Below are 27,246 nucleotides of genomic sequence, written 5' to 3'. Positions count from 1 at the left end.
CGCGAAAACAGCCAATTATATATATATATATATATATATATATATATATATATATATATATATATATATATATATATATATATATATGATACTGGATGTTTTTCCTACTCCGGGTGGCTGCTGGTAATGAAGAGACAGACAGGCAACCATTCAAAGGGAGCAAAGATCGAGATCATCATTGTTTGACTGTTTGTGTTTCGATAATGTAATCAACTTCTTGTTTAAATAGATGTGTCAACATCTCTGAAGTCAACTTATAATTGTCTTCAACAGTTGACCTGCTCTGGCAGATTTTTTTAATATCAAATATCAGTTTGTTTTAGTTGTTGTGAATTATTATTATTATTTTTACAGGATGCACCGCTGCAAAAAGAATATTTTTTATCGGGGAAAACTCATCCTAGATACAGGTGCCACCATCTCAGGAGGCAAACTAAACAGGGCACCAAGGATTCTGAGCTACTGAACTCTGAGCTGAAGGATCAGTGAAGCATTCAAAACATAAACCAAGTAATCAGCATTTTCCAAAAAAAAAAAAAAAAAAAAAAGGTTGGATCACTGTGTCCTTGAGTGTTTCACGGCAGAAGAAATTAAAAAGAGAAGGAACATAATTCAACATTTTATTTTTACAACTGGACTGAGAGAGGCATGCATTTTAAAAAATAACTTAAAAAAGAAAGAAGAAATGGCTGATTTTAGACTTGTTAAAAAAGAAAACCTACACATTATGGTTTTAGATAATAAAAGACAGAGAATAGGGAAGTAAAACCGAAAACAAAATTTAACACGACGACCCTCTTCAACCCCTCGCTTTTTTCAGCAATTTCTGCAAAACAAGAGGAAAGTGCAAGAATTATACCTTTTGTTCATGTCGAGCATCAATACATCCATGAGCACTTAAATTTGAAAGTCACAGAAATGATGTAACGTTATGTTCCACGTATTCTCTGAGCCACACAAGCGCTTCTATACAAATTTAAAGGTATATTACATTAAAGGTGAATTTATTCGGAAAAAAACCGCCAACCTTTGAGACGTCTTTGACGTGATCACATCTGATCGATGCTGACTTCCCTTCAAAAGCTTTCGTCCTTGCCTCTTCAGCCAGACTCTTCAGGAACATCAGCGTCGCCAGCTCGAGCTGAAACGCAAACAAGAATATCCGGTCATTTCCAGAAAGGACGTTTTGAATCTATTTCTAGTTCGAATGCGTTGTGCCTGAAGTTTTGAAACGATGAATTCCGCACTGGCCTAACAGAGCTACTGTTTACATACCATCGCCGCCGTAGCTGGTCTCACTTTGGCGTTACTCTTCATTTTCGATTTAAGAGAAGCTGTTAAATTCGGAGCCTTTTGCCACATTTCTGATGAATTGTCGCTGCTTTGTATGTAAACGGCTTGTGTACAACTTTCAACGTCCCGCCTCCAGTTACAGTACGCTCTTCTTCGTCTTTTTCATGGTGTCGTCACCCGTCATTACGCTCACTTGCGCCACCCTTTGATCGGTAGTGGAATTACTCGTGTTTGACTAAAAGGCTATTCAAAAAGTACAGTGAAATAAAAAAGGACCTCCTGATCAGTTTAGAACGTTTCAACTTATTGGGTCGATAACATTGATTTGAACAACATTTTTCATGTAAAAACTTACAACGTTACAGCGTATAACACCCCCATCAGCAGGTGGCGCAATTTAATGCACGATCAAAACAGAAGAAGAGTGTCATGGCTGCCGCCGTGGATTATACCAACATGCTGCGATTTATGAAACTTGTGGGCCAACTTAAAGTGAGATTTTGCCTTTAATAACTAAAAGAATAAGTCTCGTAATTAAGTTCAATATGAACGGATGTAATGCAGGAATGACAGCCCAGAATGAATGGACATTATATTGTTTACCACCGTCTTAAAATGGTCTGCTTTAGTTATTACATTAGCTATTTATATGAGAATAAAAAAAAAAAAATCATGTTTTACGGAAATAAGTAGGAGACTTTCGTAGGATCTAAGATAAGGTGGTTGGGTAGATGGATGATTATTTGCATTTATAACGAGTGTAAAAGAAAAGAAAACACTCACATATTGCGTGTTCTGTTGCAGAGGGTCCCCAGGACTGGGTGGGTGTATCGGGGTGTAAAGGACCCAGAGAGTGTGTCTGATCACATGTACCGGATGGCCATGATGTCTCTCACGATCACAGACCCAACAGTGGACAAGAACAGGTTGGACGTGGCTATTCCTCCCCCTTTATTTGGCTGAGACTGAAACGAATCTGCACACACGGTTACAGCTTTGAAAAACCAAACCCTCAGGTGTATAAAGCTGGCACTGGTTCACGATCTGGCAGAGAGCATTGTGGGAGACATCGCTCCAACCGACAACGTCAGTAAAGAGGAGAAACACAGACGAGAAGAGGTGTGAGACTTCCATTTTATTGTCTTTCTCAACGTGTCTTTAACAAAGCAAAACTCCCCAGGAGGCGATGAGACATATCTCAGCTCTTCTGCCAGACGGGCTCCAGCAGGAGATTTATGGACTGTGGGAGGTAACATGCTTTCCATGCTTTCCCCCCCTCTGATGGGACGCACCGTGCTCATGGGACCTGTTTAACAACCAGGAGTTCGAAAACCAGAGCAGTGAAGAGGCCCGACTGGTCAAACAGTTCGACCTCCTTGATATGATCCTGCAGGCGCACGAGTATGAGGAGCTGGAGGGGGCGCCAGGGAGGCTGCAGGAGTTCTTTGACTCAACCAATGGTACCGATTGACCCATTTATTTTTATTTTTAACACACATATTGGTGCCTTCAAGTCATAATTATTTACAGTTTTTATCAGCAAAACTTTAATCATCATTTAATGTATCATATTTATTATTGGCTGACTATGACCTACTAAGGTTTTGTGTTCCCACAGGTCGCTTTCAGCACCCAGATGTTCTCAAACTTGTAGCGTCACTAAATGACGAGCGGCAACGATGCATGGCAGCGGGAGCAAAGGATTGTGGGAACTCAGAAGGGGATGCTGCGTCTTCAAAACCAGGTCCCAGATCTTGACCGAAGCACACCTCCAACCTCATTCAGTGACTTCTATCTTGTTCAATGTTTTAATAGGAATTATCTGAGACGCAAGTTAGAAAATCTTTAAATGTTTTCACTCTTGTCAAAAAATAAAATATGTGTACTTCTGCTTTATTGAGACTGGCTATTCCGTCTGACGATAAAATCATGTTTACCGACGCTATTTATTTCACAGCATCAGTAAGTTTCGGTTCTCATTTCAACTTTAGTGTATTTTTATAGTGACAAAAAATAACGCGGGAATTTTTGGTAAACATAGCACTTCATGTTTGGTCTAGAAACAGGTCTTTTATCATTGCTATTAAAATGGACAATATTAAAAAGTCGTTATTACAGTCTTTCTGGAGCTTTATTAACAATATTAGTATACAGTTTTCACTAACATGGGAAAGTGGTGTGAAACGTATTTTATAACAGGTAAACGGTTCAATGGAAAGATTCGCCACTAGAGGGCAGAAGACTTCACGTTAGTACGAGCCTTTATTGGTGATCATTTTTAACGTAATGACGTACATGACAAGTGTCATAGAGCATCCACTGTCTTTGTTTATGATCTTGTTGTTTTCCTGACACAAAACTGTCCCGTTCCTTTGTCTCATTTGGTCCAAACCTCACTTCATGCAAACTTGTCCTAGTGTCTAGCATTGTCTCTCAGAGCTCTCCGCCAAGTTGTTAGTGGGCGTGTCCTGAGAGCTGGCGTTCGCTGCCGAGGACAGGACGTCTTCAAAGCTTCCGCCGCTCTTCGTACCACCGACCTTAGTCTTTGAAAAATAAAAAAAAAGAATAAAACGTTTTTGTCATAATGTTATGGGGGCACCTAGGAGAGTGTGATTCCAGGGAGTGAACCCCCTGTGTTTTCACTGAAATTCACACAAACGCACTCAGCTCACCTTCAGCGTTGTCACAGTACTCTCAACTTTCTCCTCAAAAGATTTGAAGCTGGGTGAGTTTCTGTGGAGAAAAAAAGGGGGGAGAAATCCTCTGTCAGGAAGACTCGTCTGAGAAGAGCTGAGCCAAAAGGCTAAGCTCGAAGTGAACGGGTCACTAGTGATGGGCCGTTGAGGCGTCATGAAACAGTGTTCTCATTTTCAGAGCCCACTAGATGGCGCTCCGCTCTAAAATCTTAAGCTTTTCAACAAAAACCACACATCATTTCTAAACCCCAGCCCTCTTCCCTTATTACAAATGATTTTTTTATACAGCACCTTTCAGAATCATCTTACATATAGAAGAACCTGCAACCTTGACAAACTGCAACACAAACAAGTGACAGACAACATGGAGGAGTTCAGGGCGGTTACCTCATGGCGGGCATGCTCACAGAGTGTTTGATAGAGTAGCTGTCCGCGGGAAGCATGGTGAGAGAGGAGTTAATCATTAGTGCACGATACCAACACACACATATGGTAAACCCAAACATGGCTGCCGTGGGAGTTGAACTACGTCATGACATTTCATTTCATTTGGAAAAAGTCTCTCCAGATCACAGGATCTTTGTGTTTCATAGCTTCGACAAGTAATAATCCTGTCTTCCTATCACAATAAGAGAGGGAATGTGATAACTTCCTCTGTTGGGTGAAGACAGAAACATAGTTATGAACTCACTTTCATCTAGTGCTCACATAAATATTCCCTGATACCAGACTCAACAACATACAGAGGAAAACCAGCTTTTTATTTTGCTAAATGGCTTGTGTGTTTACCTTTATAGTGGACTTGATGTCCACAGTTTATTGATTCAACCATGGTGCTAGCTCTAGAAATGAATCTGAATATGCTAAGGAACAGCTTTTTCAGGAGTCGGTTGGTGTCTTACGGCACGTGGGTGAGAACAACTACCTCAATTTCACTGTTTTCTTTTACATAACTGTTCACACCTACAAGCTAGTAATACTACTACTGAGCTAATGGATGGAGAGTGTGAGGAAGAGGTGAAGAAGCGGGTGCAGGCAGGAAGGAATCATTGGAGAAGAGTGTCAGGTGTGATGTGTAACAAAAGGGTGTCGGCAAGGATGAAAGGGAAAGTGTCCAAAAGGGTGGTGAGGCCAGCAATGTTGTATGGTTTGGAAACAGTGGCACTGAGGAGAAGACAGGAGGCAGAGCTGGAGGTAGCAGAGATGAAGATGCTGAGCTTCTCTCTGGGAGTGAGCAGGATGGATAGGATCAGAGGGACAGCACATGTGCTCAGGTGTTTAGGAGACAAAGTCAGAGAGGCTAGATGGAGATGGTTTGGACATGTACAGAGGAGAGAGAGAGAGCCAGTACATTGGTAGGAAGATGTTGAGGTTGGAACTGCCAGGCAGAAGTTGGAGAGGAAGATTTCTGGAGGTGGTGAAGGAGGACATGAGGTTTGTAGGTTTGAGAGAAGAGGACGCAGAGGACAGGGTGAGATGGAGGAAGATGATCCGCTGTGGCCACCTCTGAAGGGAGAAGCCCAAAGAGAAAGAAGAGTTCACACCAACAAACAACTCAGTAAAGGTTGGATCCATTCATTCTGGACTCTACTGCGGGAACAGTAAAACTCATAAGATCCAACACATCATTAGGGAGACACACAATGCCACTCAGAAAGATCCTAAATGTAGCAACTACTTCCACTTCTCTCGCAACATATTTGATTAACTATCTCAATATGATCAGGCAACTACTATAATCCCTAACATAAAACATCTATCACCAAGCTCTTACCCTATAGAGTTGGACCTTGGGCAGCATGGAGGGAGATGGGACTTAGTTTATACAGCAAAGTAGACTGGAGCTCAAACATTTTCATGCAGAATGAGGGTCACATGACAGACACACAGCATGCAGCCAAAGACAAGTGTTTGAGGATAGTTTCTGTTTAAGATCAGCTGTTAGACATGTGACAAAGTGTTGCATGTGAACACACAATTATAGCACACTCACAACACACAACACAACACTGAGCACAGGTCAGACCCCAGCACACGCTCACGTAAAAACGTGCAAAAAGAATGGCTGAAACACGCTGAACTCAACCCATGCTGAGCTGTAACCTACCGACGGGGGAACATTAGCTCCAAGCCATACATGCTGGAACAATGAGAATGTTTTGTTTTTACAGAAACTTTGCTCAGGCAGTACTTCAACTGATCAGCATTATGATGTGAAGTAAAATCAAAATTTAGTAGCTCAGTGTATCTGGGTGGATCGATTTGAACTGGAGGTTGAAATTAAAGTACATTGTGGTGCGTTCCAGGAGGGAGACAGAGGATGAACAGAGACTTGGTAGTTGTGTCCTTCAGTTTCTCAACAGTTGAAGGCGTGAGATATTTAACCCCAGCTATGATAGAGTTGGATGAAGGCAGTGGATACAGGACCTCTGGTGCACATAAACCAAGGCATCAACTTGATCACATTTTCTTCAGGCGCACATGAAGGGTGAGGGAAACCATTAATTTCCCTCATCTTCACCACGAATAATGCACTTCACATGAAGTACCTCATGTCTTCAAACTTCTTGCTGATGGTGCTTCCCAAGGTGCTGAAGGCCGCGGAGGTCTTCTGTCCAGCGGTTGATAACGTCTCAGATGTCCTCTTGTAACTAAAAAAACGAAATACTGACCTTATGAAAAACACTTTTTAGCTAGCAACCAGGCTGTTGTTCAGTGGCATTTTACTAAAATACATGTTTAAAGAAGCAGCAAAGCTGCTGCAAAAACTGTAACACATCAAACATAGTGTCAGACTCCAGCAGTCTCTCTGTTACATTATACATGATGTTAGCAACTGTGTGTAAAGTGAGCTCCAAGTTGAAGTGTAACCAAATAAGAACAGGATTGGCCTGAAAGTATCTTCTTCCCCTTTTTCGTCTGAATACGAGATCTCAGTTACATTGGCCTGAAACGCCTGGAAATTCATACTCACTTTGTAAATAGCATTCTACATTATACTTTTGTATGGTGTTTTAAGAAGAAGAAGAAGAAAGAATAATATAGTCAAGTTATCAGCAGGATCATGGAATTTCTGAATGTTTTAAAAATGAGTTTATTATTGTGATATACTTTAAATATATTTTTTTAGAATTTATATATATTTTTAAATTTTTAATGTGACATTCAGTTCGAGAACGCCAGCTGTCAATGAAAAACAAGATGTACAGTACATGATGAACTCTGAAGTCTGCTTATGAATATTTTAACTATTTTGGGCTGTTCTTGAGCTAAATTAACAGCTCATGTTCATGGTTACAATTTGTATCCTTATCCAGCTGTAGCGTTTGACTGTCATGCCATTAACTGGATTTATCTTCATCAGATTATACCTCATCTCCATCATTCTATAATATTTTTATTCAATTTTTTAATAGTATAAATTCTCCACTTTTTACAGTATAAATTGAATGTTCCATTTGATCAGAACGTACTCATGCGGGTCCTGCAGCAGCAGTGTTGAACAACACTACGCTGTATCTTTTTAATGACCTTTGGATGATGATTTCTATCTGCAATTACCAGATAAGCAGAAGCCTCATTCTCAGAGTTTGATTCTTATTATAGAGGTTTGACTCGCCAACATGAATGTGATTACATGCTGATTCTCATCTGGGTGTACTCAGTGTACTCACGCTGTGGAGCTCTGCATGTCCATCCAGTTGCGGCTTAAGTTGCTCCTAAGTTCGCTTAAGGGAGTGATGCCCAGTTTCTGTTTGAGCTCAGCATGCTGCTTCTCTTTCGACGTCAACACCTGCCGCAGAGTGCCCATCTCCTCCTCCAGCTACAGAGACAAACCTGCATCATGTTTCATCCACACAGGAATATCTCACCAATGAAGAACTTCCTTATACTTTGGACAGCTCGAGCTGAATCTCTTCCCTCTCTTCTTCTGTCATTGTATTGTTCAGGTTGACCTCTGACACCGTGTCTTCATCAGACTCCTTAAGTGGATCGGAGTGCAAACCTGAACACACACACACAGTGTTAAAGCACGACAAGAGGATGTAACTTTCACAGTTTTTTGGACGGTCTAAACCACAAATATGCTTTCAACAACAACAATTAAAGCTGCTTGAAACTGCTTCAAGTCAGGCTTCACCACATCCAACAGATCCATATCTCGCTCCAGCCTCTCTTATGAGCATTGACAGAGCTGTGTTCCCGTAAGCTGTAGGTTAATTTTTAGATTGATATTCCAATATTTAAATGGTCAGTTTATTGATGGCTGCAGTTTGTTTGTTTTGCGTTTATTTTAAGTTTACTTAGTATGTTATTTATTTATCACCTCAGACATTTCTTCCTTCAGCAGTGAAGGCATTGAAAGAAGAGAGGAAAACAAAAATAAACAAACCAAAAAAAAACTGCGGTGTTGGCCGAAATGGGAATCCAAAGACCAGGCATTTAAAAAATAATTTGAGAAGCTGAATAAATAGAAGAATAAGTAAATGAAAAGAAGAAAACAAGTGTCATATTTTTATGATTAAAAAATAGCTTCACCTCTCAGATGTGATGGCGAATGAGGGATAAACATCCAACCGATGAGACTACTATCTATGCATAACATTTTACAGCATGTTACTATATACTGTCATGCCATGGAAATGGCTCTATGACACTAGCAAGCATTGTGTTTACTATTTATACTTTATTGTGTCACAAGAACATTATCTATTAAGACTGTTTCAGTTAATCTTGAATGGGAAGCGGCCAAATAGTTTCCTTTTGAGGTCGCGTAGGGAGGGACAGACTGTCTATGTCTATGTATGCTAGAACAGGCACATATCTCTCTTGTATCTGGCCACATGATGGAGCCATGATATTAGACAGCTATTTGACATCACGAGGAATGTTAAACACATCACACATTTGTAGTAGCACTCTCAAGGATGATGTCAACTACGTGTCTTTTAGAATCAGTGCACCGTTTGTGGCTTCACTATGTTGCTCTGATACCATATGTGGTGGTCACACTGCACGTAGCATAAAATCTGACAAATCAATCCCAAGGCTAAATAATGGCAGGGATTCCTTGACAATGACTGTAGATCCTTCACGACAAACTCAATTGAGACAAGTTTTTGCAGTGTGACTGACTAGTGGGTTCTCGGACTGTTATGTAATCTAACACAACAGGGCTCTAATCTGGATTAGCAGACATGGATTATCCAGTTTTAACTTTGCAGACTAACACTACAGTCAGATAGGAAAAAGATGCTGTCAGGACTCGAAGGGCAGGTTGAGCTTTAAAGGCCGATAACAGATATCATCAACTCAAAGACTTCCATTCAAATGATTTGTGATATTCATGATAGGTTATTGGTAGGTATTTCATGATAAACCTTGATTTTTGACATGTCTGCTAATATGAAAACAGGTTTACATCAGTTGAGACAGGAACCCACACACAAGTGTTTGTGTCACTGGAAGTATATGTATCAAGATGGAGGATGAAATCATGTTTATAACACTTACACCTACAGTGCTTAAGAAAGCAAAGACTTGCAAACAATAACCAGGCCTGCTCCCACACATGGCCAAACAACACGGTAGTTTCCTGACCTTCAAGATGGCAACGCAAAAGATACACTTTGAAAATGGTCAAGTGTTATGCAGGTACAGTATCTGGTGAAGCCACTTTTAGTTTGTACAATGACATTGATCTGAAGATAATGACTTAAAGTAGTTACATTAATATGAACCTCTTGAAAGGATACTTCAAGGATTTATCACAAGAAGTGCGGTAATTTCTTTGAAGCATAAAAAAGAAAAACTGTCACAAATGTTGAGAGGAAATGTGAGTTACTACTGTACCTGCCATCAGATTCTCACACTCTGGATGATGCAAATTACAAGACAAGACAAGGACATGATCATGAATAAAACAATGTTATCACAAACTAGAGATGCCACAGAAAACCACAAAGAGAAGCATGCACAAATACAGTGCATAGTATTGCAAGCACAAAACTAACTCAACCGCAACATATAGCAACATAAACACTCACACACACAATGAACAACAGCATCAATCTTCATCGAGTCTTTTAAGGTTGACATTTATTTTCTTTTATTCAGTGTTATTTACAGTGTTTAGAAAACACACAATACACCAGCAGCCTCTGACAATGCCGGTTTGTGTAAAATTGTTTAAATAAACCCATGAATGTTATAGCAGTTATTGCAAGTAATTGAACGTTTGAGATCCTTCAGGCCAAGACTTACATCACACTGACACACAATTGGATTCACTGGTAGACTACCTCAACTAGCTCAGACTACGGTGATCTACTCAACAAGGTCTAAGTCCTGTCACCTGAATCGTCCTGTCGGACATCCCACGAGTTGGGCCTGACCCACTTCGGAGTGTAAGAGGCTGTGAAACCCCAGTGATTCTGACACGACGATGACTTTTCAGCTTGTTCTCCAACTCGCTCTCTCCACTTCATTCCATTTTGAAAAGCCTCAACTGAGTTCTGATCCTGCACTGCTTCCTCACCAGAGGGATGAGACATATTTTGAGGGGAATCTAGTGCAGACGGGGGATGAGAGGAAATTTGTAAGAGCAGGCTAACACAAACACATGTTGGAATTGAAGAAGTTGCTGAAATACTTCACTACTTGCAGGAACTACAGGACATGGAGCCATACTTCTGAGTTCTGTGTCTGAATGCACTTCTGTGTCCACTGAGTGAAGGTAAACGTTGTTTGCTGGAATGTGGTGGTACAGTATGTAGCAACTGCCGTGACTGTAATTGTAGAACATTTATAATTTTGATGATTGACGATATAACTTAAGTGCACAACTTATGCAATAATATTAACGAATGAAGAAGTATTTCGATCTCCTCTTATAATCACTCCTTCATCCTTACATTGCATAACTCTTCTTACATTATATTAAGACTGAAAAGGAGCAGAGTGAAGAACATACATGTAATAAAAGTAAAAACAGGGACTTTAATAAAGCTTTAATAATTGTGTGCTTATGTGTGAATTATTATTATTTATATATCTAGAGATCTGTTGTTTCCCAAACTATAAAACCTTCAGATTCATACAGTATTTTGCTACATCTTTCTGCATGAAATTAATGTAGTGAGTGTTAAAGAAAAAAATGAATCTGTACAGGCTTCATGTATTTCACAGTGAGCTACAGATTCCAGCAAAAAACATTCCAGTCTTTCAAGACAGACTTTATCACACAGACGTCAGGAGGTGGTGGTGATCAAACTTCCTGTCTGAGTAATGCCTTGTCAAGTGCAATTCCTCATCCATCTGAGTTGAACCTGAGAGAAGAGCATCTTACCCTGCTCTCTCTGTTGTGTTGCTGAGTTAACCCACTCCTCTCCAGGACCGCCCCAGTCCACCACTGTATCACTCAGAATGTCTGAGTACAACTCTGCAGCAGAGCAAGGCAGCAGTGGGGGAGCAGACAAGAAGACTGGTTACACTCAACAGATCTTTTTAGACTTCAGCAGTTGACTGTCTGACGCTGCATTTTCGCAGGAACCACAACAGGAAGTTTAACATTTAACCCCTGCGTGGCACGGATCCAAAACATCCTGGATTTATTTTAACATGTTTTCTGCTTGGAAAGCTGGACAAGGACCTTTTGTCTGACTGAAACAATTCAGCAAAATTATCGAAGAGGGTTAAACTACAAAAGCTCTTTTGTTTCAGCAGAAATCTCATTACGTCATCACACGGCAGAAACAGGCTGAGCACAGCTTGTTTGAATAAGACGTGCTTCCTCTTGTCCTGGTAAATATTGGAGTAGAGGCGATTACTCCTGTTTAGATGAAAACATTTGAGCACCAAGTGAAGTGTCCAGAACTCCCTCACTTTCCTGCCCCCCGCCTGGAATACCTTTGGTCATAAGATTCCTATCTGGCCCCTATGGTCATGTGGCTATGGTAAATCAGAGGCCTGAGGATGGTCATATGGCTGCAATTGAAGCCTTTTTTTGAAGCCAAACTGCCAAATTTACAAAGAGGATGTCACTGTAAACACTTTCCTCTGTGTGCATGACTCATTTCAAGTGACTGTTTACACAAGTATTCTTTTTCTGCTTCCAATATTTCATCATTTCCCATTTGGCAGCTTAGTTTGCAGCCTAATTATTCCTTCAAGCTAAAAGATATGCCAGAGATACGCTCGTAAATTAAATAAATGATAACAAATAATACATCTAATTTAAAAGAACATGTTCTTTTTTAAAGTATGATGACAATGAAAATCACAAATGTCTACAGCTTTGATTTATAAGTAACATTGACAATGGTTCCGTTAAATTACAAAGGACCGAAAACTTGCGATGGAGATAATGATCATAAACTTGAAAGAATAAACCAATTTTTGCTCAATAAAGGTTTTAGAAATACTGCACCGGTAACGTCTGTTATCATCAAATACCTCAACAGAAGCCCACAAATCACACTGAGAGAGATTAATGACTTTAGCAACAAACAACACTGCACAACTTAACTATAATTGGAAGCCATGAAACAAAAGACAAATAAAAACAACTGATGGGTGAAGTTTGAAAGACGTATAAGATTGCTTGGCATCGTTGTTTCTGTCCATAGGTGCTTTCAAAATATCTGTTCAAGCATGTATTATGTATATGTGGTTGGGAAAATTTAAGTTAAAGTTAAGGCTTTAAAATGATTCGGTGTCCCACCTGGCTCAATGCATGGTCCTTTTTCCCTTTATTGTTTCCTATTTGTGATATCCTTCGGTTTGGTGTTTCTTCACACATTTTAAATATGAATAACACATATTTAACAAACAAGTTAAGATGATATGGTCTTTACTTATGTTATATGTATTTTTTTTTTTTTTTTAGAAAATATTCTTTCCAATCTAATCTTGCTTTGAATTCCAAGCAACTGACCCCAGTTAGCCAGCAGACAGAGGGTCATTCATACCTGGCAATGGAATGCAAATAACAACCTGCAGAACCTCTATCCCATTGATGGAAACAAGAAAGTTGAAAAATGAAGGACCAAATAAGTAGTTTTCCTATTAATTCCATAGATTGTTGCATGCATTTTGGATAGTTGTTGATACCATGCTTTGTGCAACAACTTAAACTTGAATTATAATAACAAACACTTAACAACAACTTAAACTTGAATTATAATAACATAAACACTTAACAACAACTTAAACTTGAGTGTGGCATCAGATTTGTAAGAATACATTTTGACACGTTTTAAATCCCTATATGGGTGAACAACGTCACACATTGGTGGATGATCTGGAAGAAGGTCCTTAGCTATCAGAGTTTAAAACCAAGCAATTGTGATGTCATCTATTCTGTTGCTTCAAATGAAAAGGGTTTCCAACTAGCGAGAAAAAACAACAACAACTTTGATATCGTTTACTATCTCGACGTTCATTGACCGTTCCAGTATCATCCCGAGTTTAACTGAACTATCAGGAAAAAAATACAGTTTCAACAAGTTAAGCACAGGGAAGTCGACATGAAAATAACCAATGTAAACATGACTCCGTGAACTTAAACGAACAGGGACTGACCTTGTTGTCTGGTTTCCATGGTCGTCAGTCAGGTGAACACAGGAGCCCGAAACACACGGCGGGAGGCACGCGCGCAGCAGCCTCGTCACGTCACCACACCGACTCGGGTTTCCTCGGCTGTCACGCGGTGAACATACTTGGGTGGGCGTGGCCAAGGAGCAAGAGCCAATCACCCGGGCGCTTTTTATTACTTTGCTTAGCGCAAACCACACGACTTTACTCGCATAGACTCGATCGATTATTATTATTATTATTATTATTATTAATAATAATAATAATAATAATAATAATAATAATAATAATAATAATAAATGTTGTAGATAGGATTTTACACAGGCAACTTACAAAAATATGTCTTGGTGATACAATGCAAAATATACAAACAGCACAAATAGCAATATTTTTCAAGGTGACACAATTGTTTATTCTAATGGTGATGATTCAAAATTTTTCCAGATTTGTCCACTAATACACCAGCCTGGATTAAAAAAAAATATTTTACAAAACTATTCAATATACACAGCTACGAACGAATCAGAAACGCGTCTAGAGATACAGTTTGCCCAATTTCTCTTTGCTCGCATTGGAAGAGTTGTACTTATGAGCCTGCACTTTTAACTGTGGCGTGATTGCGACCTCTAGTGGTCTTGGAATGTACATGCAATTCCAATTACACTGCAACACCGCCTACATTTTGTGTTGTTCGCCTTTATCTCAATTTCTGTTGCTTGTAACATAGAAAAAACAACACGTGCCCCCGCAAATACTCCACCACTATGCATCTGAATATAACCCCCCCCCACCACCTCCCGCACACAAGTTTTCCATCCCAGGGAAAAAGGTCACACGTCATCAGCATTGATTTGTTTTATTCTTCTTATTCTTCATGAAATGACAACAGAGATTTGTGCATGGATATGTGAGTGTGAACAGATATTTAACAGTGGCAGCAAGTAGTGCAAAATATAAGCATGATAGAACACCTCCTTAAATAACAATTGTGTGTCATTGAGGCATGTCATATTACAACCGATAACCCTGCAACATGGACATACACAGCAGTGTTTAAATATTCTTCTTACAAGTCCCAAGCCTAGGGAATTGTCACAGTGTTCATGTTTTATGTACATGTGCAAATAATGGGAGAGAAGCACAATAAAGTGACAGTTTACGTGTGCAAAAGGTGTTTTATATGTCACATGGAATAATAAAAAAAACACCCTGTTTATAAGGTCATATGCCTCAGTGAGAAGACTGCTGTGGTGCAATGTGTTTTGTTAATCATATCCGGTTCCTGAACAGAAGTGTGGCTTTAAAGTGTCTGTAAAGGCACCATAAGATATTTACATTTGAAAATACAATCAAGACTAGAACACCTAGCTTCACAGCCGGATGTGTCCGGCTAGAGTAAAACAGCAACTAAGTCTTAGATGAAATGGAAAACTTATGGATGTATATAAATCTAATATGGGACCCAAAGGCATCGATGAACTTTGACCTCACATTACTGTCTCCGTTTTCCTTCCTTAGACCACCTATAACAGGGACCGACTATGGGTGAACCGGAATATCCTTCAACTTGTGTGCATCCTAAATGGAAGGCGGTCATAATGTTAAGGCTATCTCGTGATCCTATCAGGCCTTCACTCCTTCACCGCACGACTGTCTTGTTTATTTGCATTGCACATCCTTATTAGCATCCTGGTATGATATAACATCAGGATCATTCCTTGCAGAGTTTATTTAGCATCTTTCTCAGTTTGGCTAGTAGGGACTGACATCAGTTCACTAGTTTGGAGTATTTATTCTGAACATGAAGCTGTTCAGCCTTTTGTGCACCTAAAACAATGACACATCTTTCCAAATGTGGCTATGTGGGGTACATTTTTTACAAATATTTTTAATGCAAAGAGAACAATACATTTCTGAAAAATATATGGATTCCTCGAAGACAAAATGTATCTGATTCTGAATACAGCTCAGATGGTTGCCAGCTGTGGCTGCCATCATTGTTGCCGCGGCAGCATCATGACGCAGCCAGTCCAGTGTGGACTTTAACAATCAGGCCTTTTCTAATTCTTGACAGTGAGGTCGGCCTAAGTGAGTGCTCCGACAAATAAGATTCTGAAGTCATGATGAAATAAACAAGAAGGAAAGAACATGGCACTGACTTGAGGTTGTGTACAACTTCACTCCTCCGACCTCAAGCAACAAACATTGTGAGTTTTGATCCGATTTGCTGCATCAGATTCTATCAATAAATCACAACTCTTTGTCAGTGGTGGCTTTGATATATATAATATATATAATTTTTCTTAGCAAATGCCTCATTATTTTATTTCCTGAACCATTTAAGGCCAGAAAAGAGACCAGTTTAAGCAGAAAAGAATGCTGCAGGAGCTTTGAAAGTTGGATCCAGGAGACATACAACTAACCAAAACGTTTGCTTTATAACTGTATTTAAAGAAAAAGATCTTCATTGGTCATTGTCTGGATACACAAATGAGCAATATTGATTTAACCATCTCCAGAGCATTTGTTATGAGAGTGACCTATGAGCTCAAGTCCACCACAGGAGCCAAAGAAAGCCCCTGAGGCAGATGAGGTTTTGACATGAAAGATAATGGCTCTGACCTACAACCAGAGGGAAAGACCTCTGTGGAAGGGAACAAACAGGAAAGATGACAAATTACAGGGAAATAAAGTGCAGGGATTCAGTGTGTGACGTTCCAAAAAAAGGAGGAAGTTATATGTCGGAGAGAAAACCTCTTACCTACATCTTGACTTATACATTTTTTCAAGCCTTTCTCATTAAAATCCCTCCTGGAATACATTAATTTTCACCTCATTTCTGTTTATATTATCCAGTTCCACACATCACTTCCCCTTTCCTTTTGACTGTGCCTAAAATGTTTTTTTTGTGTTGGGGAAGAAAATAAGGTAAAATAGAAAACAATCTCACTCTAATGCTGTTCTTAAAACAACAATAAAGTCAATGCTAGTCAGAAAATATGTGACTCTTTTTGATTTCGACATGTAAATTTACGGCTGGATGTTTTTCCTTAACCTGTAAAATCAGACCATGAACAGCCATACGCTTCCCTTTTTGGAAAGCCACACAGCAGAGTGACTTCCAGTAAGAGGCGAAATAGAAAGTGATGCAGCTCAGCAAAGAAAGAGGAAGTTCAAACTTGTTAGGAAGTTATTTGAAGTCCACTTTAAAAATGAAGTGAAATAATTCCTCCTGCTAAACACAAGCTGTAATGCAGTGGCTTTGCAATCCTTTCATGGTCGCTTTGAAAAAAATAAAATCAGCTCTAACAGGAAAAAAAAAGTCCTACATGGTCATTGTCACTTCCTGATCCTTAAAAGGTTCATAGGCTCAATTCTTTAAACTTCACCATTTTTTTATTTTTTACTTTTTATGAGTCTTAAAAACAAAAATTAAAGCTCTACTGTAAGTTTCTGTGAGACATTTGATGCTTAAAACTGGTGATAACTCACTCTTCTTGCTTCTCCTCTGACTGCATAACTTAACATGGTAGAATTAGTCACTCAGCGTCATTGGTGAGCAATTTTCTACAGAAGCGCATGCCGCTTACTTGACTGGAATTTTGAAACAATGAGCTGAACAACAGGATTTTCCCTCCAGTGTAGTGGATCCAACTCAATTGTTTTGTTTGGACCCACCAGGAACAACCATTAATGAGGCTTTTCTTTTCCTTTTTTTAAAATCTGTGACGCAAATATGAGGGACGACGGCCAACGAACACATGCAGCCGTTAGGAAGTAGAGGATAGAGTCAAAGCACCAACAAAAAGATATTGAGATTGAGGTGAACTCTGGAATGAGAGTTAAAAAAATGAACTCTGGAATTGGAGATGGCCGTCGGGGAGAGCACTTATCAAACATTCAGTGTCTTGGATATGATGGTGAAAAATAACATGGCTATCGGCTGCTTACTTTGACTACATCATGCGAACACTATTCAGGAGCTCCTTAACTTGACTAGCAACACGGCATCAGAGCTAGGTTGAAGACTCACTGCAGTGAGACATCATGTTTTCTACTGTTTGCATTCTGTGTGTTGAAAACAGCAACATGATCTGCAACTCCTTCTGTATTGTACAGTAACAACATTTGCAAGGAGAGGCTCTTTGGTGTGAGTTTCTGATGCGCTTTAGATATTCATGTAACCATGTGATAGGTGATTTCCCAGCGCCTAAACTGAGCCAAGTGAAAACACGGAATCAATTTGTTGTGTGACCTGTGCGTGTCCCTGAGAACAAGATGACTTCAGAAGTTTTTACTGGTGTCATGGAGGCCTCAGATCCAGCGTCCAGACCCCTGCGTATGTTGCTTCTTCCTCCTCTTACACACATAGTAGACCGGGAAAGCCACCAAACCTGCAAACACAACCTTGCTCATTGAAGTTTCTAACACACCGAAAGCACTTCAAGATAGGCTGCATAAGTGTGAATATTCTGAATACTGGATGAGTGTATCCATAAATGTATGTTACTTCTGCAGATGTCACAACAAAATTAATCTCTTGTTGTTCCCAAAGGCACATTTATGGATCTGCAAGAGCCTTAAGGGATGTCAGCTAGCATTGCCACAAAAGAACGTCAGCTGGTGTTTTTGCACCTCAGTTATTGTCTCCCTGCTCCTTATGTGTGCCATTGCTCGTGTCTCTTCTAACCAATTTCAGGTTTTAAATTTACATGTTCTGCGACTATCTTCATCGCCTTTCATGCATTATTATAACCCCACGATGACGTTATCAACATAACTTGAAGAAAATAAATACAATATACACCTATGCTTTCTGTCCCAGACAGTCAGTCGCTTATAATTATTTTGCAGGCCAACTGTTTCAACATATGACTGGAGTAAGAATGAGAGGTGGAGAGGGACAGAAGGGATAAATAATTTGTGATGAAAACAAATGAGTCATCACAGCATGCTAGCGGGCAGCGATTCAGTCTTACTGAGAAACCAAAATAAATGGTGACTGCAGCGCAGCATTCCACCATATTTCTCCTGAACAAGCTACATATTTGAAATGACACACATTTCTGTTTTAGACTTGCTGTTATTAATATTTTCTTGCTATTAATCCCAAATGTGTCATGAAATTTGGCTGAGATTATCACAGTATAGTCTTAAAAGCAGAAAAAAACATTTGAAGAAATAATAAAGATTCTTAGATCATGTGTTTGCAACATATTCATATTATCAGTGAGATATTTAGTTAAAGTTTTCATACTGCTGTTCAGTCAGGACGCAGTATTTAGATTAAGAGCAGGGAAAGAAATGGTAAAAGGTGACATACCAATGACTGCTGCCAGCGCTCCCAGCACGATGACCACAAGAATGACCACAGGGGCCATCAGCAACTTGGTTCCTGACCAAAACAAGATCACAGCTTTGGAATATTCCACCTCCAGTTTTTGTTGATGCAGTGAAAACGCACTTCTTGGAGAGTGTGTTATGCATAACATATTGCAGAGACAGCAGGATTAGAGGTGAATACTGATGATGGTAGGAAGTTTTACAGCACAAACGCAAACATCAACTCCATCTTACCACAAACCGAGCCTCGAATCAGTCTCCTCAGGTGAGGTCTATCGGGAAGGTAGCGGTATTTGCAACCAAACACGCTCAAGTTGGATGTGTGGTCCCCGAAAAACCTGCCGTGAGAACAGGGGGACCAAGGGGATAAAGCATGACAAACAAGCCCAAGGAGGAACACTTGAAGTGGAACCAACCTGAGGTGTCTGTAACGCTCCCCGCAGCGGTAACAGAAGTTGGTATTGCACTGTGTACAGGTCATGTGATCGCACCCTTCAGTTCGCTGGATGTGGATCTAGAGAAAACAGCGTTTAATGTTGATGAAGCCGCTGAGAAAACAGCTGGTGCAAATCATGTCCTGAAACAAGGGCTGTCAATAGATTAAAAGTTTATTCTCAATTAATCGCACTGAAGCCGAGTTAACTCGCGATTAATGGCAAATAAATCAGCCTTGTGTTGATAAAATCCTCTTTTAAGTCGCAATTAGAACAGACACAAAATGTGTGAGTAACTTGCTGCTCATCGCAAGTTAACTCACCTGTGCGAGTGCGATTAATCGCGATTAAAAATTTGAAACATTGACAGCCCTACATGTAATGCAGCCGAAAATCACGGCAGCTAAGACGGACTGCAAAACATGAAAGTATGATGCAGATCCAGAAGTAGCAAAAGTGGGTGTGAGTAAACAAAATCCCACTTGGTGAGGCAGCTAACGCTTTAGCTTAATCACCATTTACCGCTTCACTGTTACTCATTGTAATACCATGAAAAGTATCTTCATCAAATGAATATAATTTAAACACAGGTTTTACTCCATTACACCACTAAAACATCTATAAAGTGCTTTATAATCTTGAAATTAAAAAATGCTGACCACCACATCTCTATATAAAAGTGACACACAGTGATGTCCAAGAAGCATTTGCTTTATTTTGCAGTGTGCAGCATGAAATATTCATGCAACACCAGCTAATGGACCTCAGCTGCTGCTTAAAACTCCACATTATCTTCTTCATCCTCCACAGCATGACTGTTGGTTCAAACACAGTCGTGTCGTTTTTCCTCCGGAGCAGACTGGTGCGCAGACTTTCTCCTCATATACATACACACACCGGTAATTCGCTTAATTTCTGCTGGTTTAATTCGATATTGTGAAGACTAATGAGGATGGTGACGGGGGAATAGAGCTGCGGCCGTGTCTTTAAGATGCAGCAGTAGTTTGGTTTGGAGCTGTCCTGCTGTAGCTATTTGGAATGCTCTTGTTCTATAATCCGTCATTGATTTATTTGTTGTTGTTGTTCACGAGTGATGTTACCATTACATTCTCCCATACTTAGCAACCACTTTCAGAGCCCCGGTGGATCAAGAGGCTTTTATTTTAAGTAGTGAAACGAAATAAATGCAATAAATGCTCAGTATAAATTTATATGTCCGTGAGTGTACTGTAAGACAAGACTAGCCCAAGGAAATAAAAATAAAAATAAAAATAAAAATAAAAATATTTTGTTTAAATGTTTTGCTGTTTGCATGATTGTATGTTTTAAGTCCATGAAAAGTGTGGACAAAATGCCATCTTTTAACAAAAAGGTTGGAAGTCATTGAAATTTGGCAAAAGCCTGATGTTTACACTTCTGGAAAAAGGTCTTGTTGTCATTAAAACACCATTTTAAAATGTTTAATTGCTTAAACATCCCCATTATACAGCACTATCCACACATATCCACATTAATTCACACAAGGGAAAGGCAGTAAAATAAACCCAGAAAAACATTTTAAAAACAAGAAGAGCTAAGCTAAATGTGTTTATATGGACGGTTTAAAAACAATCACAGACTGTCATCCGAGTTGCACCAGTGGAAGCACTTCCTCGCGGCTGCTGTCGTCATACTGCGAGTGAGAGTTCTGTGTTGTGCTCACAGGTGACTCTAAACCTGCCGCGCAGGTGACACCAAGCAGAGCTCCTGTGCTTCCGTGGGATGAGAGCGAGCTACTGTACATGCAGTCATTCCACCAAAGCAAGCATGCATCTGAGCTGATGTGGGGGTGCAGCAGCACCCACGGGGCGTGGGAGTGATGCTCGTGTGGGAAGTCAATATTGATGCAGAGATGGTTGAGGGATTCATTCTGTCCTTGAGGGTTTATGTTTAGTCAGCACTGCAGTGCCAGTGGAGAATTCTAGAACCCTCTATTTTATTTTATTTTGTTTATTGTACTGTGCCCTTACATACTTTTATCCTTGGTTATTTGTTTGTTATTAATGAACAGAACAGTGCTCTTTTGCTTGTTTTTCTTTCTTTTTTTTTTGCTTACCTTGCACTTTGGACATTTCTGTGCGTTTCTCTGTCCATGCTCGATGACACTGGCCCAGTTCCTCAGTAGTTTGTCGCCTTTTCTGTAGTCGCGGCATTTGATGCCGTTGTGCCAGGGAGCGTGGCATTTGAAACACCACACAAACTGGCAGTTGCTACACTGGATCTATAGATCACAAACAGGACAGCAGACATTAGGAAACCTGACTGATCACAGCTATAAAATCTCTTAAAAATGATCAAATTGACCACAAGATTCGCCAATAACCTGAAGGGTTAAATAGTAAATGTATTTAAATAAGCTCAGATGGTGACAAAGGTTGGAGCTTTTGGGTGATTCACCTTAAATGAGGCCTCAAGCAAGGTGATTCACGTTATTGTTTAAGTGGTTTTGCTTCACAGAGTCAGTAAAATTAAATATAACGTGAAAATCCTTTAACCCCTGAAAATGCCGCCCACAGAGGTCAAGCACCGAGCTCAGGCATCTATTTTGAAATTGAAGTGAGATATTCCAGAAGAAGGTAGATGTTTCAATGTCTTTGCATTTCTAGAGTACATGACGAGTTATTCAGATGTTGTGCAGATTAATACAGAACATGAAAGAAATGATGTTGACCCCCAAGAAGGCTGAGCATCCCAAATTAGCATCGACTTATTTCTTTATCAGCCAAGATAGTGAATGAGTCAACATTCAAAACACCTAGAGATCCCCGTGACAGTTATTTTCAGTCTGACCTGTGAGAGCCGATTGCCAAACAGCTGATGTTTCGATTTCAACATTATCAGTCGGCAACAGAAGATTATTTTGGGGTTCTTTCAATTTCATAAATAAATCCACATGAAGTTGCAGAATCTTTATTTAAACCTCAAGTGTTTTCTTGCAGACAATACCATAATGTATACAAGGTTAACGGACCAAAAAGTGACTGAAATGATTCGTACCTCAGCAAACAACAGCTAGCCGCTGCAATCAATGAGAAAATCCAAAGGTCTACCCGGATTGTTTGGAAAGAGCTGTCAGAAGTTGGTTTGTGCATAGTCATGGCTCAGAAGAAGGAGACAAACTGAGAACTAGTGGCTTGTTGCAGCTCACCAGAGTAGGGCAATAAGACCAAATCCAAGCGTTTACAAGTGGATCTAGCGCTACTGAACAGTTGCTAAAACCATCTCACTGTCAAACATGATGGAGGGATTAAAGATAGTAACAATCATCATCATCCTCACCTTGTATCTGTGCTCAGAGCGGTTCAGGTTGTGCTTGTCCAGAGAGGTGAACTGGCTGCACTGGGGACAGGGCTTGGTGCTGGAATCCAGCCGACTCAGCTCCAGAAAGTAGCGGTATTTGGCCACGTCTTCCTTGCTCAGATGGGCGATCACCAGTTGGTCTTCCAAAAAGCCGCTGCACTCCGGTATGGGGCAGTGGATATAAGCTTTGGCAACTCGCACCTAAACAGAAAACATTTTTTTGGATGAGGAACAAACCTGAGAAGCTTGGAATCTGAAAGCAGTGAAAAAATACAGTCAAATTTATTTCTCTCCCACACCGACAGGTGACATTTTGGAAATTTTAATTTCAGCACAACAATGGCATCTGTGTATATGGGAATACATGTATTTGCATTATTACATACATGTACATTCGTGCATTTTTTATATTTTTGCAAAAACAAAAATGGCTCCTCCAGAATAGAACGCGACAATGCATTAAACGATAAACAGCTTTTCTCTATTCATCTCATGGTACGTGGTGACCCATCATCATACCTTTCTTTATCAATTCAAAGAGAATGCTGCTCTCAGATTCTATCATGCGTTGTGCACATACCGTCTCTGCCCTGAATAGCTCTTGTTTTCACCTGACTTTTGTCTGCACTTTGTCACTTCCCTCTTCCTCTCAGGGCACTACTCTAGTTTTGTCCCTTCCTCATCACTAACCCTCTCTAAATCCACCAAAGCCAGAGAAACCAGTTGGGCTGACACCAGAGCCAGGAGCATGTGAGAGCCAGAACAAAGGCATCCAGCTCCAATGTAACACCCACCACCATCTCCGCGCAGAACGCGTGTGCGCTCACCACACTGCAGAAATATGAAGAAAAATGACAGCTTCCAGACAGTGTTGTTGTTGATAAGTCTTGTCGTCATAACAAACACACGGTGATGTCAGACTGGTCAGGCAGGATATGAGTAATGGACCAAATGCCTCTTCACCAATACACACGTTAGTGCGTGTGCTCACTAACTCAGTGTAAAAAACAAGAAAAAATAAGAAATAAAAGCAGTAATTTAGATGGTCGGAAATTAATACATGATATTGTTCAGTAGTCTCTGCAAAGCTTGGGCCTGAAGAACATTGTTATGTTCAGTCTTACTGGGTATTTTGGTGTTGTATTTGGCAGGGTGAGATGGTGAGGGAGAAGGAGACAGTGTGCCTCAGTGAGTGAGTAAAATTACTATGTGAGGTTGAAGTTGAGAAGTCTAGAAAACGTACTGCTCTAGAGTTATCTCCATTTTTGGAATGCACCACGTCAATGCACCGTTCAGGTGAGATTAGACTGAATAGAATGGTGTGACAAGCCCAGATCAGAGGAACACAAACTGCACAATATCATTGTAACACAAAGCTGACATCAATTACTTCTTATTGTTAATCAAACCACTTCCTTTAAAAAAAAATAAATATGCATCTTATCTTAATCCCATCGCACATAACAGGGAGTCTGTGTGATTATTCAAACGTCTTATCATAACAGCGATAACTGCAGATAAGAGAGAGACAGACTCTCTCTGGGTGATAAACTGTGTCATGTCAAAACGGATTATTCACACTCAGCAGCGACCGCGGAAAGAGAGGCAGGGATGTGGATGACGATTAGAAAAGTGGGAAGATTACAGAAAACAAACTTTAAAGATGATAGTGAAGAGGCTCGCAAGTGAACAAAAACATGGCTGAAGGGAGTCTCTCACTGTTCTGACTCAAGGAGAGTCTGAAGCAGCTCTTGTAAGATTTCGACCGCTACACTGTGTGAGTCATGTTGAGCCACTTCATCCACCCTGAACAATTGCGGCTAAGCTCAAACCTCTGAGGGCACTGTGGTATCTGGCACCAAGCTGTTACCGGCAAGTTGCTAGGTGGTGCCTTACACTTGAGCAACACAGCAGTGAACACGCAAGGCTTGATCCTCAATGAAATGGTTTGGAGACGGTCTACATTTGGTGATTTAATCCAACCAAACAACAGTCAGGAGCAGAGGCTTCCAGTAAAGTCAGCAGGAAATTCAAAACAAATGTATCCTCACAACAGTGAGAATCACTTAAGAGCTATTTGAGGTGTTTTTTTTTTTTTTTTTTTTTTAAATATATAAAGACTTGTTATAGTACATTTACAAAAAAAACAGCGGTAGAGATTTTATTCACGTTTATGTGGCGCATGACATTTTTGTTTGGTGTATTATGGTTGTTTTAGGTCATTTCAGTTCCATGAATGCTGCGAATAGTTATAAAGGGACAGGTGTCTTTAAAAATCCCTCGAAGTATATGAATAAGTGTCCAGTATGTTGTGGCAAGAAGACGGGAAACAACCACGCTGTTTTGAGGCAGGTTTCCCATCTAAAAGACGCGATCAAAACACCTGATACTTCCTGTGGGTATGAGGTGATTTTCCAGAGTTTTGCTGGAAATGACGCTGTAGAAGCGTTTGAACTAGCGGGAGATAAACAGAGCACAGCAGCCCACCCTGCACGCGCGGACACCCACCTGTGAGCTGACGTAGAGCCGCACACAATCCTCACACAGGGCCTTTCTGCAGCAGGGCAGAGGCGCGATTGTTTTCTCTTCCAGGCACACCCGGCAAATCTGCACCGCCTCCTCTTCCCCGTTCCCCTCCAGGGGCCACCAGTGGGTCATGTCCCCAACAGAATCCATTAAGTCATCCAGAGTGTATGGCACTGGTGCAGGACTGGAACCCGCGACCTGTTTGGTTTCCGAAGCGAGTTCCTGAGCTCCTTCAGCAACTGTCTCATCATGGCAGGCGGTGATTTCAACGCTCTGTCGGCGACTGTCGTCAGCGATGCAATAAACGCTGCAATAGACATCTTCTTTAACACTGTTCGTCTCATCCAGACTCAAACTGTCACAGTCATGGTGAAATTTGGCTTTAAGCTGATTTGATCCAACTCTTTGGCCAGTCGAAGTAGGTAACTCGGTCGATGTCGACTCGTTTTCTGTCACCGCGTCGCCCGTTTCCTGGTGCGACTTTTGACACTCGTCACCTGCTCTGACATCAGAGGCGCTTTTGTCGGGGCTCTCTGTTACCTCGCCACTCTGAAGACGACCGCTACCCCCTAAACGCAGAGAGGGAGGCTTTGTAACCCCAAAATTTCTCATTAAAATCTCAACGGCACTCGACCTCCGCCTCTCTCCTCCTGCGCTGTTGCAGTTGTTGTTGTTGTTACTCTCCGCATCCTTCTCCGAGCCGCCGCTCCCCCCGGACTCCCCGGCTCCTTCGTCCAGCGACAGCCGGGAGTTGACTCGAGAGACACGGCGGATCGGACCGTCAACCGACCTGTCAACTTTAGTGTCCGAGAGGGAAGTTTGACTGCGGGACACTCTCGCTCGGCCCTGATCGAAGGAGCGGATAAAACTCGGCATTTTGCACTTGTCAGTCATCGGTCCCTCATCTTCCATCACCGATGTATCTCTCCCCATTTATGGAACGGCTCCCCAGCCGGGACCTCCTGCTCCCCCGTCTCCTCCTGTAGTCAAACAGCGAAACCACCAAAACAAAACAGCGCGACTCACTTCCGGGTACCACTGACAGCATGGACCAAACGGGCTTTCATTTGATGTAGAATTATTTCTCTCAGAGAGAGCAATGCGTGTTTTTAAAAGATTTTAATTTATTTAACGCATTGAATATAACATATCAATTCATCTGTTACCTATAATTTTAACAATACAGTAATTATAAATCGAGGTAAATATATAAAAATGATCGGAAGCCTTGTCTTTTTTGCTACAGAAATAATTCGTGAGAAACTATAACCACGGTATCAAATGCGCAGGGATAGCACTGGTGCGCCCCCTGTTGACGGACAATGAGAATTACACTGCAGCGCTACAACTTCAGTACTTTCAAGGGTTACTAAGGTGACTTGATCAGAATCGTTTTGAGTCACTTTTTTTTGCATAGGCGAGTACAGTAAATATATATGTCGTTTAAAGATGGTAGCAAGACAACGATGGAGCAATGAATGAATCAAAACCTGGACGTTCTTTGGTGCCACTAATCAGATATTAAAACGACACTTGTAAGCTCACATTTGTTTTAGGAGGCAAAGATATCCCAGACACTTCAGTGATAAACAGCGATGGCGCATGTATTTAGCAAATGCCATAGCAATGTCGCCTCGTGTTTTTCCCTCTGTTACCGTGGTGACTGCCTGTCCTGTTCAAAGCTCCTGCAGCGGTGTCCTTGCGCGTGGACTTTGGCTGACATTCGTCTTTAGTTTCCACTTCTTTGCATCAATATTAAACACTGTGATTCCACCATCCTCATCACCACCGCTGATGAAGCGCTGCTCTCTTCCGTCCTCACATGAACAGTGATGGATGATCCGAACGCGTCGCTGCATCGCTCATCCTGGCACCAACTTAAAACAGAACCAAGTGGATCGTTACTTCTTAATTCCTTCTCTAACCAGTCTCCTGATCCTGAAGGCGTCATGCCGCTTTCACTAAAAAACAATAGTGTTAGTTTTATTGCACATATTTTTGCTCTCTACTCTCACTACACG

The 27,246-nt window shown here is 40.7% G+C and overlaps 4 protein-coding genes across 13 annotated transcripts; 1 reads left to right on the top strand and 3 right to left on the bottom strand.

Moving 5' to 3' along the window:
* Nucleotides 1–617: 617 nt before the first annotated feature.
* Nucleotides 618–1,467, bottom strand: cenpw (centromere protein W). Its single transcript, XM_053887996.1, has 3 exons — nt 1,276–1,467; nt 1,028–1,141; nt 618–826 (listed from the first exon to the last, which is right to left on the bottom strand). The coding sequence occupies exons 1-3, from the start codon at nt 1,360–1,362 to the stop codon at nt 800–802; spliced, it is 228 nt and encodes a 75-aa protein (XP_053743971.1). The 5' UTR covers nt 1,363–1,467; the 3' UTR covers nt 618–799.
* hddc2 (HD domain containing 2) lies at nt 1,073–3,396 on the top strand. Of its 2 annotated transcripts, XM_053887995.1 has the most exons (6): nt 1,073–1,785; nt 2,098–2,219; nt 2,310–2,412; nt 2,474–2,542; nt 2,615–2,753; nt 2,912–3,394. In XM_053887995.1, the coding sequence occupies exons 1-6, from the start codon at nt 1,723–1,725 to the stop codon at nt 3,049–3,051; spliced, it is 636 nt and encodes a 211-aa protein (XP_053743970.1). In that variant the 5' UTR covers nt 1,073–1,722; the 3' UTR covers nt 3,052–3,394. The 2 variants fall into 2 exon arrangements, with proteins under 2 accessions (XP_053743970.1, XP_053743969.1); XM_053887994.1 differs by having other exon boundaries at nt 1,073–2,219; nt 2,912–3,396.
* tpd52l1 (tpd52 like 1) lies at nt 2,452–13,706 on the bottom strand. Of its 9 annotated transcripts, XM_053887987.1 has the most exons (11): nt 13,572–13,698; nt 11,338–11,430; nt 10,345–10,557; nt 9,843–9,863; nt 7,883–7,995; nt 7,664–7,812; nt 6,539–6,640; nt 5,764–5,778; nt 4,377–4,415; nt 3,966–4,026; nt 2,453–3,836 (listed from the first exon to the last, which is right to left on the bottom strand). In XM_053887987.1, exons 1-11 carry the CDS (start codon nt 13,588–13,590, stop codon nt 3,714–3,716), a joined length of 948 nt encoding a protein of 315 aa, XP_053743962.1. In that variant the 5' UTR covers nt 13,591–13,698; the 3' UTR covers nt 2,453–3,713. The 9 variants fall into 9 exon arrangements, with proteins under 9 accessions (XP_053743964.1, XP_053743962.1, XP_053743963.1 ...); XM_053887988.1 differs by lacking the exon at nt 5,764–5,778 and having other exon boundaries at nt 2,454–3,836; nt 13,572–13,697; XM_053887989.1 differs by lacking the exons at nt 4,377–4,415; nt 5,764–5,778 and having other exon boundaries at nt 2,452–3,836.
* Nucleotides 13,707–14,024: 318 nt separating this feature from the next.
* rnf217 (ring finger protein 217) lies at nt 14,025–26,251 on the bottom strand. The gene is made up of 7 exons (XM_053843743.1): nt 25,208–26,251; nt 22,679–22,900; nt 21,456–21,620; nt 19,343–19,440; nt 19,161–19,264; nt 18,907–18,978; nt 14,025–17,977 (listed from the first exon to the last, which is right to left on the bottom strand). Exons 1-7 carry the CDS (start codon nt 26,156–26,158, stop codon nt 17,898–17,900), a joined length of 1,692 nt encoding a protein of 563 aa, XP_053699718.1. The 5' UTR covers nt 26,159–26,251; the 3' UTR covers nt 14,025–17,897.
* Between the last annotated feature and the right edge of the window lie 995 nt (nt 26,252–27,246).

The sequence above is a fragment of the Synchiropus splendidus genome, chromosome 15 (assembly GCF_027744825.2).
Source record: "Synchiropus splendidus isolate RoL2022-P1 chromosome 15, RoL_Sspl_1.0, whole genome shotgun sequence".
NCBI lineage: Eukaryota > Metazoa > Chordata > Actinopteri > Syngnathiformes > Callionymidae > Synchiropus > Synchiropus splendidus.
This window is presented reverse-complemented; position numbering and strand designations above follow the sequence as displayed.

Coding starts and splice junctions, on each gene's coding strand:
- cenpw (XM_053887996.1), bottom strand. CDS start 1,362: ATGTGGCAAAAGGCTCCGAATTTAACAGCTTCTCTTAAATCGAAAATG. Junction 1,142..1,275: donor GACCAGCTACGGCGGCGATG/GTATGTAAACAG, acceptor TTTGCGTTTCAG/CTCGAGCTGGCGACGCTGAT. Junction 827..1,027: donor ACGTCAAAGACGTCTCAAAG/GTTGGCGGTTTT, acceptor CTTGTTTTGCAG/AAATTGCTGAAAAAAGCGAG.
- hddc2 (XM_053887994.1), top strand. CDS start 2,029: ATGATTATTTGCATTTATAACGAGTGTAAAAGAAAAGAAAACACTCAC. Junction 2,413..2,473: donor AGAAACACAGACGAGAAGAG/GTGTGAGACTTC, acceptor AAAACTCCCCAG/GAGGCGATGAGACATATCTC. Junction 2,543..2,614: donor AGATTTATGGACTGTGGGAG/GTAACATGCTTT, acceptor TTTAACAACCAG/GAGTTCGAAAACCAGAGCAG.
- tpd52l1 (XM_053887984.1), bottom strand. Junction 9,864..10,344: donor TGTCCGACAGGACGATTCAG/GTGACAGGACTT, acceptor TGCATCATCCAG/AGTGTGAGAATCTGATGGCA. Junction 7,813..7,882: donor TTCAGCTCGAGCTGTCCAAA/GTATAAGGAAGT, acceptor TTGTCTCTGTAG/CTGGAGGAGGAGATGGGCAC.
- rnf217 (XM_053843743.1), bottom strand. CDS start 26,158: ATGGGGAGAGATACATCGGTGATGGAAGATGAGGGACCGATGACTGAC. Junction 19,441..21,455: donor AGAAATGTCCAAAGTGCAAG/GTAAGCAAAAAA, acceptor TGTTTTCTCTAG/ATCCACATCCAGCGAACTGA. Junction 19,265..19,342: donor GAGCGTTACAGACACCTCAG/GTTGGTTCCACT, acceptor TTCTCACGGCAG/GTTTTTCGGGGACCACACAT.